The sequence below is a fragment of the Antechinus flavipes genome, chromosome 2 (genome assembly GCF_016432865.1).
Source record: "Antechinus flavipes isolate AdamAnt ecotype Samford, QLD, Australia chromosome 2, AdamAnt_v2, whole genome shotgun sequence".
NCBI classification, from domain to species: Eukaryota; Metazoa; Chordata; class Mammalia; order Dasyuromorphia; family Dasyuridae; genus Antechinus; species Antechinus flavipes.
The window spans coordinates 4,265,246-4,279,191 of NC_067399.1; the positions used below are offsets into that span (position 1 = coordinate 4,265,246).

A 13,946-nucleotide genomic window follows, 5' to 3' on the forward strand; every position below is an offset into this window, starting at 1 on the left:
GGTCCATAGTAAGAGGAGGGCGGATGGGAGCATTGCTGTGGACCCCACCAAGATAATTGCTTATTTGGTTGAACTAGTATTTGGCTGGAGGAGAAAGTTCCCAGTCACCCTCTGGGAGCTTTCTTCCGGGGCAGTAACTGTTAGAGACCTTCTCTGTGGGGTCTGAAAACAGCCGGGCATCCATTGGCGGGGCTCCTGGAGGAGCTAGCCCGTTGTTTGTTCTAAGATTGCAGATGAAGAGGCCAAGAAAAGGACCAAGCCTTTACGGGTCAAGAAGCTCTACGTGCTTTCGGCTCTTCTCATAGAGCAGTACCATGAGCAGATGAAGAATGCCCAGAGAGGAAAGGTTAAAGGGAAGAGTTCGGAGGTGAGAGATCACACCCTCTTCCTGTTATGGAGATTGGGCTTTGGTGGCATTGATGGGGATGGCTGTCCTTGGCTCACTGCTTCACTGTCTTTAAAAACGTCATTGTTGAAATGAGTGCTTTTTAAACATACAGCATAATTATGTTTCCTTAGAACAAGTATCTTATTTTCATGGGTGTAAACATCTTTTAGCAAATAGATCCCTTGGAAACAACGTACCTAGGATTTCAAAATAATGCCATGTAACTATGTGTGGTATAATGGAACACTTGATTTCTAATGAAAAGTTTCTGAAATGATCCATTCTCTCTCCTTGGGGCCCAGCATGTTGCTGCTGTGACCCTCAGGTATAAACCTCTGAAACTTTTTTTTTAAAGCAATTTCCCCTTCATCCCCAAGAACCTAAAACCATAAGTCCAAACCATAATTGCTTAGCTAATGCACAGAGATTCATAGGTGAGGAAGCCAGTTCATCTTGGAAATGGAGTTAGCTGGTGGGGCCGCAAGGCCAGAGAGATGGGCCTTAAGTTAGAAGACCTGAGTTCAAGCCCAACCTCAGTCACTTTTAAACTCTGTGTCTCTAAGTTTGTTTTTTGGCCTCAGTTTCTTCTGTAAACAGGAATAATAACAGCTACTTCAGGAGGTCATTGTGAGCATTCAATGAAATACTATTTCTAAAGAACTTAGGACAGTGTCTGGTTGAGGGGGCTCCGTATAAATCTTTATTCCCTTCCTTTCTCCTCTACCTGAAATACCTCTGAAATTAATTTATCTCTTTTTTATTTAATAGCATTTTATTTTTCCTAGTTACGTGTAAAGACAGTCGACAGCATTTAATTTTTGAAAGATTTTGAGTTCCATATTTTTTTCCCTTCTCCCCCCCCCTTTCCAAGATGGCAAGCAATCTTATATAGGTTAAACCCTGTGCAATTGGGTAAAACGTAGTTCCACACCTAGCTTTTCTGTCATGAAAGTTGGAAAGGCTCAGCTGAGCCTCATTCTCAGGATCGGAGATCTGGTATCAGAACCGAGAAGGTCCGACTCTATTGGCTCTGCTGGGGTGGGGGCAGTTCATCTGGTCTCTGGATCAGGTTCCTTGGAGACTGACTTGCGTGAGAACCACAATACTGTGTTTCAGTTCGCCTGGGGCCGGCTGGCTGACGTCCTGCTGCTAACAATTCCCTATCTTCCTGGGCCTAAGAGGTTTCACTACTTTTATCATTAAAAACCAACTTGGCCTGAACTTTGGGACTTCTGATTGGCTCGTTCCAGAGTTCGCCCTTGGTCCTCCGCGGCCTTAGTCTCTGGAGGCCGATGTTGGGCTCTCTGCTTGCAGGCCACTTCCGCCTTAGCCGGCTTGCTGGAGGAGGAGGTTCTGTCTTCGGCTAATCGGTTCACGGACAACGCCTGGAGAGGGGCCGAAGCTTACCACTTCTTCATCCTTGCGCAGAGACAGCTGTACGAGGGCTATGTTGACACGGCTCTGAAAACAGGTGAGCGCGGTTTAGGACAAGGAGGTGACTGGCTTCAGATCAGTTAGTTGTTGAATCTGGGATGTGCTGAGGCAGAGTGCTGTTACAGTGACTATACGAGTGTTGATTTATTCACAGAAAATATAAAGAGGCCAAGTGTGCTTGGGAAGCTCTTGTCTGCAGTCCTTTGGGCCCCATTCTCTGGGAGGGTCGGCCAGGGACCAGGAAAGAAAAGGGAACGGCTCAGGGAGGCTAGCCATGCGTGGGCAGCCAGACCAAAAAGACATAGATTGTTGATGGTAATCTGGTTGTAAAATTCAGTGTGTTCGTCATTTTGGGACCTATTTATCTTATTTGTGAAATAAGTAATTTGATTGCCCTATAATCCACAGGAGGTGAATCGTCAAGGTCTGCTTAATCAAGCATACCTTTTCTGATTGATGCAGGGGAGAAAGTTGCCATCAGCTTAGTACCTCTCGATAGCTAATTCCCTTCTACTGACAACTTACCTAGGCCTTTCTTGATCGCTGTTTGGGTTACCTTTCTTGTATTTCTGTTCACAAAGCAGATAATCTGCTCACATTTGGTTTTCTTTGCAAGAATATTTCAAATCCTTTTTTATTTAAAATCCATATTTTTCCTTGACTGTTAGGCTCGGGTTTTTAGGGTGGGTCACTCTGGGTTGCAGTGTGTAATCTTTAAGGCACATCATTCCATGACCACCTCTGTGCTTTCTTGTTTTATTCAGGTTTCATTTTCTTTGTATTTGAAGCTTTTATTGTGGTCACTTGCAGAATTTGTTGTCATTGGAATTGCTAAATGTAACTCCTATGTTTCTTGGAGTATCAAGGGCTTTTTCTGGAGGGGATCTGTGGGCGCTTTCATTTGACACTTTCTGGAGGGGACTTGTGGGCTCTTTCATTTGACACTTTCTGTAGGGGATCTGTGGGCTTTCTGATACTTTCCTGGAGGGGATCTGTGGGCTCTTTCTTTGGACACTTTTGTTAGTGTTGGTGGTGATATGTGTGTATTGAGAATTTTTGGACAGAGTCTTCTTAGATTTCTTACCTTTGTGTATTCAGGGTTTTTTGGTCATATTTTTCTGGGAGAATCTATAATCCTCAATTGTCTCAGTACATGCTGTCTGTCAGATCAATTACTTTGTGCTTATACGGAGATCATATTTGCATTTAGAAGTTCCAGGCTGTCCATTACTTCTGTATTTACATTCCTAATCTGTTTTCTTTTTCTTTTTTTTTTTTTTTTGGTGTTATTTGCTAACTTGGATTCAAATTTTTTATTATACCAATTACTTGTGCAAGGCCAGCTATAAATTCTCCTCTCCCAGGTCTCCTTTTTCTGCTAATTCATTCATCCTCAGGTTGCTCTCATGGCAATCTGTGAGGTCCTCGGCCTCAACATTGGGTTGATTACTTTTCCTGTCTTGCAGTATTTATTCATAAATGTCTGGATTTGTTTCCATGTGTGGGAACCATCTTCTTTCTTTTAATATCTTCCCTGTTGGTTTGTCTTTAACTGAGTTTTTTTTCCCCCTTCTAGTCTTGGGTAATCTCAGTCTTTTGCCTCTACATTCCCTCTGCAGCCCATCGTACCTGAACCCTCCGGGGTTGGTCTCTCTTCTGTGGAATCATCATTCTTGTGTTTGCTTAGCGCGCGTGTACTTTAGATTATTTGGATCATATTCATTAGGTGCCAGTTGGGCTCCAGTTTGTTAGATATGGGGCTGAGAACCCCCCAAAGAGTGCGTGTGCAGGCCAAGCTGGCCCCAACCCCCTTATTCTTGGGTACTCCCATGTGTCCATGATCTCATACTGAGCTGCCCACAAGGCTGGTCCAGCAGGACAATTTTGAATTGTCCTCTGATTCCCAAAAGGTCTCCACCATGGGTTGGGGGGCCTCTGAGTACAGGCAAACGGTGATACAGAATTGCTTAATAAATCCTCCAAGTTTTGCGTTGCTTCTGAGAAAGCAGCACAGAGAATGTCAGCGTGTGTTGGTCAGGTGTGTCTGTCCAGGCGCGCATCCACACCCTGTAGTTGGGTCTGCCTCCATCCTGTTCCTGCTCGTCTCTAAGGTATCGCCCATTGGGCAGCACCCTCCCCCTAGCGTCTGTCCCAGGTCCCCATGACAGGCCCCCGCTTCCCCAGACCCAGCCCTGCCTGCCTTGGCTTCCTAGCTCTCCACCTGCGGGACTACGAGGACATCATCCCGGCCGTGGAGATCTACTCGCTGCTGGCTCTGTGTGGCTGTGCCAGCCGGGCCTTTGGAACCTGCTCCAAAGCCTTCATTAAGCTGGAGTCCCTGGAGACGCTGACTACGGAGCAGAAGCAGCAGTACGAGGACCTGGCTCTGGAGATCTTCACCAAGCACACCCCGAAGGATAACCGCAAGTCGGAGCTGGACAGTCTCCTGGAGGGGTGAGTGGGGCCTTTGACTCTAGGACCCAGCCCAGGCCAGAAGTCACAGGCGTGACCCCAGAATGGATCTCCAGAGTTCTCTTGCATGATGTAAGGGCCGGGGGCTGGTTCAGGCTCAGAATTGGGGACTGACTTTAATCTCTCCTTCTTGCAGTGGGGAAGGGAAGCTCCCGACGTGTGTGGCGACAGGAAGCCCCATCATGGAGTACCAGTTCTGGATGTGTAACGTGTGCAAACACTGCGTCCTGGCCCAGGAGATCAGCAACTATAACTTCTGCCCCTTGTGCCACAGCTCGGTGGGGTAGCAGCTGGTGCAAGGGTCGGGGGCACCCAGGAGCCCAGTCCTGAGCTGCGTGTGTGAACAAGAGGAGATACATTCCCTCTTTGGGCCCAGGTGTCTGTTCTGTTTTAGGAAAACTACAAGGGAAGAAGCATCCAGTCTCTATTGGATGAGGCCGTGCTTGAAATGCGGAGTCCAAATGCTGCTCCACTCGAATCTAAACAGTTCTGGGACCTTTAGGACTTAAGATTTTCTTTCCCGATCTGGCTCAATGTCTGTCTCTAGTCTCCGTGAGGCAGTGATGTTCCCCCAGAAGGGCTGGGTGCCTTCTCTGTTCTCCAGCCTTGTCCTTGGAGACTGTGTGCGCTGGGAGGCCTCTGGACTCCAGAACAAAGGGGCCGACTGGGGAGGTTAACAGTTACCTAGCTCTGTTCTAAGATCAGAGATCTTGGATTTTTATTTTATATATTTCCTCTTTTATGGAAAAAATAAACTAGAGTCACTCAAATGGCTTGTCTTTGTGTGAAGCTCCTTGTCACATTCAGCCCAAACATGGAGAAGACGCCTCCTCTGACACGGGGAATCCCTCCTGTCTCTGGGGCAGGCTGTGAGGGAGGGCATGGGGAGGCATCGGGCCGTCCAGGCCTCCCGGACACTCGGACAGTGTCCCAGAATGGCCTCGTCAGAAGGGTGGCCAGCCCCGAGCCGACCTGTGGCTTCCTGATCCAGGAGAGGGCCGAGTTCCCACGCAGCCAAGTCAAAGTGGCTTCTGTTTGGGGGAGATAAAGGCTCCAGCTTTGTTAGTGCCCGCCGAACCTGCATGATGTGGTGACTGAAGGAAGAGGCCCTCATTGGTTACAAACAGGGTGCCGAGTCCTGGGGGTTCTGACCCGACGACATTCTATCACCCACACCTGGTGGCCAAGGAGGGGCCCGGGCACTCCAGGAAAGGCGAGTGGGGCCACAGGACAGGAGACCCAGACGTTCCCTCCAGGAGGAATAGCCTCTGGACTTGTTTAGGGGTGGGAGGATGGGGGAGTGGCTGGCTTGGGCAGGGAGGGGGGAAAGACTTAAGGGCGTACTGGGATGCTTTCCATAAAATGTGATTTCCTCCAGATCTCAAGTCCCTATCACGAGCAATCCCTGATCTTCCCTAAATCAACAAGCATCTGTTAGGGCCTGGCACAGACCCCGAATGGGGATGGAGGTGGGTGAGGGGGATTTCAGGGATGGGCTGGGGCTTGGGCTGAGGGGCCTCTTAGCCCTTTGCAAGTGGGGAAGTGGGGAGGGGGGCAACCCATGTGATAGGAGACCCAGAGAGAGTGGGATGTGGACAGCAGTTTGGCTCCTGTGTGTGTGTGTGTGTGTGTGTGTGTGTGTGTGTGTGTGCACAAAGGGGAGGCGCATGATGCACCTGGGCAGGTTGGGAAGAGCTTCGGGTGCCAAATGAAGGAGCACCCCGGTTTGAGAGGGGGAGAGGGGGGTTACAGCTCGAGATGACTGTTACTGCTAAACTGTGGGGATACAGATACCTCGAGGAGGTCACACTCTGATAGGGGTCCCAGAGGGGAATGATGGGGGACAGATCTCCAGAAGGTGGGAGGAGGGGGGCGCCAAGCCTGGCGGTCAGCGCGATGGTCAAACCCCGGCCTCTGAGAGGGCCACGGACGGCGGGAGGATGCCCGGAGCTCCCGGCACTGACTGACTTTGGGCCCGGGTTTACAGACTCTGGCTCCTAAGATAACCGTCAGAGGCCGGCGCCCTGCGCTGCACCCCCATTTCAGAGATGGGAAAACAGGCGGTCAGGCCGAAGTGGGGCTAAAGGCGAGGCTTGAGAAAAGCCACAGAGACTACAAGGTGGAAAGGGCCGGGAGCCCGGAGGCTGCAGATGAAGCGCCACGGAAGGGGCCGAGGGGCAGACTTCAGAGGGACCGGGGCTCTCGAGGTGGCCGGGCACCCTCCTCTCCCAACGCCCCCGCGCAGGCCCTGCGGATCTCGCCTCTGCAGCAGCCTTTCCTGAGAAGGGATTCTTTACTTGGTTTAGGCATGTATAGGAGCGGCTGAGATCTCTCCTCTCATTGGTGGGCTCTGAGGCGGCGGCTCTGAAATCTCTTCTCATTGGTGGACTCCGGGGCGGTGGCTCTGAAATTTCGCTTTTCAATGGTGGGCTCTGAGGCGGCGGCTCTGAAATCTCTTCTCATTGGTGGGCTCTGAGGCGGCGGCTCTGAAATCTCTTCTCATTGGTGGACTCCGGGGTGGTGGCTCTGAAATTTCGCTTTTCAATGGTGGGCTCTGAGGCGGCGGCTCTGAAATCTCTTCTCATTGGTGGGCTCTGAGGCGGCGGCTCTGAAATCTCTTCTCATTGGTGGACTCCGGGGCGGTGGCTCTGAAATCTCGCTTTTCAATGATAGGCTCCGGGGCTGCCCCGACCCGACAGTGGGTTTCTTGTGTAGGGAGCTTTCCTCCCCGAGTCTTCATCCCCTACTCTTTAGAAGGGCTCTCCCTTCTAGAAGGACCCCTGTCTGCCCCAATGCCTCCCCTCCCCAGCTGAGGCACCCCAAAGGACAGAAAGCCCGTGAGCTACGGGATCCCACGGGTGGGATATCGCGGTGGGATGTCGCCACCTGCTGGTCAGTCATCCACACGTTTGTCTTTTTTCCAGAGAAAGAGCCCCTGCGTGGGGGAATCCGAAGTAATGGGAAGCCGAGGAAGAGCATACTGTCGCCCCCGCCTCCAGGTCACAGGCCGTCCCGCGGGAGAGACGGGGGCGCGACGTCCTACAAGGAGCGGGAGATTGTTTGCCCTCTCGTGACTCTCCCGTTCCCGCTAACTGGCGGCCGTGCGCCGATTGGACGCGCCTCTCGTCAGGAAGCCGGCTCTCGTTCGAGCTCCAAAATCTGCTCTTCCCCAGGCTTTGCTTAATGGTCGGATGGAACTCATTCATCCCACCTCCAGGGATAAGCGGCCAATAGAGTGCCGAGACAATGTTAGGGCCCGCCTCCCACGGGCCTTCAATACCCAGAGGTCCGTGCAATGATGTCTATGGTGGCCGGGATGTTCGCCCTGAAAACATCGCGAGAAGAGCGCAGCTCCTCCTATTGGACGAGCCCCAGCCCCGGCCCCATTCTCGCCTCCCAAAGAGGAAAAGCTTATCCGCTATGGATGGGGAGCCGCCACTCAGCGGCGATGGGGCCCTGGTCGAGGCCCACGCGCACTTCTTGAGGGGCGAACACGACGAGGCCGAGGCACTCTATTCGGCCTACATTCGTCAGTGCGCCTGCGCAGACGGGGGAACGCGCACTGCCCCGTGAGTCTCGCGGGAGCTGAGCGCCCTCGGGGAGGGGGACGCTCAGGGATCGACAGAACGATGGGGAAACTGAGGCCTGCCCTGGCGGCGCGCTCGGTGTACCGGGGACGGTTCTACCCCGTACCGGGAGGGAAACTGAGGCAGGCTGGGCCTCGGTCTGAACCTTTCCCCGTTTTACATGTTGGGAAACCGAGGCGAGAGAAGCACGTTCTGAGGCTGTCAAGATTGGGTCAGACCCGGGGAAACTGAGGCTCCGGGTCCAGGAGACCCCAGCTAACGTCCGGCCTCGGACCCTTTCCCCGCCTGTCTCACTCTCCGTGTCTGTAGAATGGGCATGGGCAGACACATCTGCCTTTGGGGGTGGGGGCGCTGAGCGAGTTCTGGCCTCGAGACCGTCCGCAGCGGGGGAGAAGTCTGTGACGTGCCCCTCCCCCATCATTTTTGGGGCGTTGCCAGATTCAGCTCCAGACCCGAGTTCAAATCCAGCCTCAGAAATGTCGCCAGATGTGTAGTCTGGGCAAACTGCCCCACTTTGCAGATCGAAAATGTCTCCCATTAAACGTTCCCATCCTCAGGTGCCCTCGGTAACCATGGCAGCAGTCACCCTGCAAACATACAATTAAATAACGGGCCGAGGGCAGCCGGGGCAGCTGGGCAGGGAGAATCAGCGAGACGCCTCTTCTTGAACGCGGGCCTTGCCTGGATTTCCCCGTCTGTAAAATGAGCTGGGGGAGAAGGTGGCCAAGAAAACCCCAGAGGGTCCTGGGCAACCCCAAAGGGCCCCGGGACAGAGCGCCTGAAGCTGCTTCCTTAAACCCAGTCCCGCCCCCTATGGAGACAGCTGGGGGGCCAGAGGGGGGTCTTAGAGGGCCCACCTTGGGGTTCCGGGCTCTTGTAAGCTTAACTGCCCGCGGAATAGTGATTGACCTTTGGGGAAGATCAGCTTTTAGTTAGGCTAGTGTGGGACTTTTTCTGACTTTGAATCAATCTGGCCGTTGCTGAGAAAGCCTTTGTGGCTCCCACAGCCCCTCCTCCGCACCGAGTGTTTGTTCCGTGGCCGCCATAGACTTAGTGCCCTCTGCACCCAGAAAAAGAAGCGTGGAGATCATGTGACTGGGCCCATGGGGGGGGGGCTTCTCCTTTTTCTTCTCTCATGGTGCTTCCCTTTTGTTCCAATTTTTCTCTCCCAACGGGATTCATAAAACCAAGCAAAGAGATCAATAAAAAGAACCTGGAGCAGATGAGCTAGTTATAGCACAATCCCCAGCATTTGAGGGTAACTCAGTTTTCTAACGTTTGGTCTCTGTAAAAACTGATCTCGTTGGAGAAAACTGGGATCTTTCATCTTTCTCCTGTTCCGGGAGAAGCGGAGGTAGCCCCGGGCGCGAAAATGAGCGGAGATCACAGGGTTTCAGAAACAAAGTTGGAGAAGGGCAGAGGGGGGATTATTAATTGTCCATTTTGTTTTTAAGCCAAGGCTCCCCGGAGGACCTGGCCACTGCCTACAACAACAGGGGCCAGATCAAATACCTTCGGGTGGACTTTTACGAAGCCGTGGACGATTACACAGCCGCCATCGCCGCCCGGCCCCACTACGAGATCCCCTATTACAACCGAGGCCTGATATTTTACAGGATGGGTGAGGAGGCGCTTGGTTCGCTAAGGTCACTGGCCCCGCTCTGCCCTTGGGGAGTCCTCGGTCCGGACTGAGGCCCCGAGGTCGCTCCGGTCTGGGGGAGGTGGCGGGTATGACCAGGGGACAGGAGGGGCCCTGGCTCGGTGTCCGGGATTCAGACCCCGCGGCAGCTCCCGGCCTTGTGCTTGATGCTCCTCGGCTGCCAGAGAAACCTACTCCTAAACAAACTCCCCAAGGACCAGGGAGGCGAGAAGGAGAAGGCCGCGAGGCCTTTGGACGTCGCCAGGGCCGCTGTTTTTTAAAACATTTTAAAAGATTAAAAAGCAGGTTCGAGGCGCACGTGGCCTTATAAGTCCTTCCCTTAATTCCCGGCAGTTTTATCAAAGGTGGACCAAGGGTGGGTGGGGGGTCTGGCTTTTTACGGTTAAAATCAGTCCCCTAGTAGGAGGCAGCCCCCTCCCCCACCTGGCCTCTTTATTCTTAGAAGAGGGTGTCTTTCCTGTGGCAGCTTAAGGGAATGTGTTTTCTTTACGGGGAGGAGGCAGAAGCCCAGGCTTCCGAACTCACTCGTGCCAGAGATGTAACCGCTCGCTGGCTTTCTTGTTGTGCTGCAGGACAGTTTGACGAAGCTTTGGAAGATTTCCAGAAAGTGTTAGACTTGAATCCCGGCTTTCAAGATGCTACGCTGAGCTTAAAACAGACACTTTTAGATAAGGAAGAAAAACAAAAGAGGAATTATTAAAAATTCTCCCCAAATTAAAACATTTGCTGATTTTTTTCCCCATCTAATAGCTTGGATTTTGTTTGTTATTGACTAAAGCGGAAGAATCCTTGGAGATATTCCCATTCCGGTTTAAGATCAAGAAGCGCTTGATAAGTGGGTGGGAGCAAGGAGGGGCCACGGCCTGGGCCTTTGGGTGGTGCTTTCAGGGTGCCCAGAGGCCACATTGTTACTGGGGGGTTTTTAAGAGTGAGTATTTGAACTGGTAAAACTGTTTTTCTAGTTGAGATTTACAGAGGCTACTACCTGTAATAGGTCTATGATAAAAGAAGATTATTGGGGTATAAAAAAAACCTTCTTGAGGGGGTATCATTCCTCACATGGTTAGTGTCACATGGTACTTTGTACAGGGACCGGCCCAGAGAGGCGAGGCAGCGGTCGGCGTAGTCTGGAGTGACAGACTTGTCCGGACATTCTGATAATAGAAAAAACCAAAATTCAGTCTCCTTTAGGTCCGAAAACAGGAGTGGTGACGCTCCGCCCTGAGTTTCTGCTGGATGTTTGAGGAAAACAGACTCAAACGGGATCTTTCATGGGGGATCCATCAATCTGTGAGTTTTTAAAAAAGTGTTTTTGGGCAGCTGGATGGCGTAGGGGATAGAGCACCGGCCCTGGAGCCAGGAGGATACTTCTAGCTGGTTTACCCTGGGCATTTGCCTCCTCAGAAAATACAAAACAATAGAAAAATCTATTTTGAAGCTCGTTTCACTTCTCAGATTAAAAAAACCGTAAGAACATGATTCTAAGAAAGGGTTTCAGGCCTTCACCAGCTTGCGGGGGGGTGGGAGGGGGCATCCCTCATCTAAAGCCCCCTTGCTGGTGTTTTGGGGGCTTTGATGCTTTTCCGACACCATCCTCTCAGTGAGAGACCTTTGCTCATAGGGTGGAGGTCTAAGCCCTGAGCATTGAGGGGTGGGGGGGACCTCCGATGGGTGTGAACCTGCCTGGCCCTCCCCCTAGTTCTGGGCCTGGGTCTGAGCTGGTCTGCTGTAGAACGAACAGAGGTCTGAGCCGAGAAGCCGCCGGGCGGCCCAGCTGTAGAGAGGAGGGGTCTTGTCCTGGGCTCTGGGGCTGGGGGCGGGGGCGGGGGGAGCAGCTGGCCCGCCCCTCGGACACAGTGACCGGCCACCTTCACGCGGGCAGAGTCATTTGATGGAGGCAGTGGCTCTCCTAGCCGGTGATCTCACGGAGAGGCGAGAGCAGCGGCCACGTTTGTGGTTCATAAATAAGGCCTGGCAAAGTCAGTGGAGAACTTGGGCTGCGGGTTTGTCGAGTGAGAGGAAATTAAGTTTGATGGTCTCCCAAACTGCATTTGGGTGGATGTATTTTTAGAATTAGTCATTTTTCCAGGATGACATCTTTCCAGGTTTTATGTTGGGGGAAATATTTTTAAGTTGCATTAGTGAGTTAGGAAAAAACCACTCGACAAACTTCATATTTCAAAAATACCGTTTATTTAAACTTGCAGACTTTGGGAGAACTTCAGGTCCCTTCCACGCACAAAAACGGAACTCTTAAAAAGCCTAGTTCTGCCCCCCATCTTTATTCTAGACAGATCAGATGCAGGAGTGGGGTTTTTAAAAGTGAGGGGTGTCCTTGGGGGCGTTTTTGCCAGAAAGAAATGCTTGAAGCTTTGTTTTGTGAAAGGATGTCCTTATTCCTTTCAGAACTTCAGGCTTTATAAGTTCACATTCTGCTGCTAATGACCTGACTTAACATTTTATGTTTGAATTTTTAATTTTTAATCATAAGGGAAACAAATGAAGAGATGTAAAGTAGCTCCTGTTTGAGTTTCGAGAAATTCTTTTAAAAAGATTTTTATGTAGTTCTTAACTACATAAACACAAAGCTTCTTAAACTGTGGGTCGTGACCCCATATGGGGTCGTGTAACCACATATAAGGGTCTCAAAATGATGATTTCTCAGTAAATGTCTGACTTGTGTACCTATTTTATTTATCTCTATACTGGGGATGATGGAAAAGTTACTGGTGAAAAGGGTTCATGAGTGGAAGTAGTTTAAGAAGCCCTGCCTTAGGTCGAGAAGCTAACTTGGACCCCGCACCTCCGGTCTAGGCCACAGGACACCCCCCTCCCCTGCGCCTCTAGGGTTCCATAGTACTCCAGAACAAAGCTTGTGGAGCTGGCGGCACCCCAGGACTGGGTGAGAAGGACTCAAGGTGGACTAGTCAGTTTGCTTTCCCCGGCCCCCACAGCCTTGTTGGGGGCGGCCTCCCCATCCCTCCTGCCAGTCCCAGCCTCGCGCTCCTGGGCTGTCTCTGACCATTCTCCCAATTCCATCCACACCAGAACCAGGCTCTTCAGAACCACAAACCCATGACAAGAATTGGGTCCAGCCTTCTTGGCTTTGGGGCCGGCGGTTGCCCCCAGACTCCTGTGGTCCCTCTGGTGCCTCGGGCCGGCCTGTGAGGGAGGCCTTGTTCCCATTTTCTTGTCTGCTCTGCCGGACTCTGCAGGATGGTGGGTCGGGTGGTGGCATCCCTGCCAGTCAGGAAGCCCCTGACTGAGGGCAGCGCCTTCTGACTAAAGGGCCGCCCAGGGCCCGGAGCCATGGATGCCTGGGAAAACACCATGGCCAGTTTTGTTTTTTTCTTCTGACAGACCCTTTGGGGGGCACGAGGAGGGCCGGCCCCAGGCCCAGGATGCCAAGATGCCTGGCAGAAGAAGCCATTCCCTGAATGAGAACAGAGAATCTCAGTGAACATAGTACCTGGAATATCTGAACCTTAGAACAGAGAATGTCAGAGCTGGAAAGGACCTTAGAACATAGAACCTGGGAAGTTATGTCCTTAGAACAGAGAATGTCAGAGTTGAGTGGGACCTTAGAATATAGAACTTGGAATATCAGGATCTTAGAGAACACAGAACCTGGAAGATGATGTCCCTAGAACAGAGAATGTCAGAGCAGTGTTGGACCTTAGAACATAGAACCTGGCATATCAGGACTTTAGAACATAGAACTTGGAATATCAGGACCTTAGAACATAGAACCTGGAATGTTATATTCTTAGAATAGAGAATGTCAGAGCTGAGTTGGACCTTAGAACATAGAACCTGAAATATCAGGACCTTAGAATATAGAACCTGGAATATTAGGTCTTTAGAACATAAAACCTGGAGTGTTATATCCTTAGAACAGAAAAGGTCAATGCTGAGTGGGACCTTAGAACACAGAACCTGGAATGTTAGGACCTTAGAACAGAAAGCTTCAGAGTTGGGAGGGACTTTAGGACAGAGGACACAGAATATTGGGAGCTGGGAGATCTAAGAACATGGACTGTCAGAACTAGAAGATCCCTTCCAGATCCTCTGAGATCCCTCTGAGATGGTCTTGTTCACTTTTTCATGGGATTTGGGATGAGACTGAGGCTTTCACAAGGCAAAGGGAGCTAATGGACTTCTTAGGCTGGGCTCGAGCTTGAGAGTCCAGAGGCCTAGGGCCCCTCCTCTCCCTGGGCCTCAGTTTCCCCACATGTACAGTGAGGGCGTTTGACAACTCTGTCCTTTTGCAGGGAGACCCACTGCGGGGCCCGGACCTGGGTCGGGGCTGGCCCCGGGGGCCCGGGCACTGGCTCTCCCCTGCCCCTCTCCTGCTGCCTGTGCCAGGCTCTGAGCCGGAGGTCTCTGCCCCATGTGGAGGGTGGTC

The 13,946-nt window shown here is 51.7% G+C and overlaps 2 protein-coding genes across 6 annotated transcripts in view; both read left to right on the forward strand.

Annotated features, from left to right (window-relative positions):
* Positions 1-5,064, forward strand: part of WDR35 (WD repeat domain 35) — a 47,808-nt gene extending 42,744 nt beyond the window's left edge. The window contains exons 24-27 of the mRNA XM_051974099.1: positions 227-367; positions 1,703-1,859; positions 4,036-4,276; positions 4,431-5,064. Coding sequence (XP_051830059.1) covers positions 227-367; positions 1,703-1,859; positions 4,036-4,276; positions 4,431-4,581 — 690 coding nt within the window. The 3' untranslated portion in view covers positions 4,582-5,064. The remainder of the gene's footprint in view (positions 1-226; positions 368-1,702; positions 1,860-4,035; positions 4,277-4,430) is intronic.
* Positions 5,065-7,612: 2,548 nt separating this feature from the next.
* On the forward strand, positions 7,613-10,283 carry TTC32 (tetratricopeptide repeat domain 32). Of its 5 annotated transcripts, none has more exons than XM_051974103.1 (4): positions 7,613-7,863; positions 8,889-8,972; positions 9,341-9,502; positions 10,119-10,283. In XM_051974103.1, exons 1-4 carry the CDS (start codon positions 7,715-7,717, stop codon positions 10,153-10,155), a joined length of 432 nt encoding a protein of 143 aa, XP_051830063.1. In that variant the 5' UTR covers positions 7,613-7,714; the 3' UTR covers positions 10,156-10,283. The 5 variants fall into 5 exon arrangements, with proteins under 5 accessions (XP_051830063.1, XP_051830062.1, XP_051830064.1 ...); XM_051974102.1 differs by having other exon boundaries at positions 7,634-7,863; positions 9,336-9,527; positions 10,114-10,283; XM_051974104.1 differs by having other exon boundaries at positions 7,638-7,863; positions 9,336-9,502.
* The last annotated feature ends 3,663 nt before the right edge of the window (positions 10,284-13,946 follow it).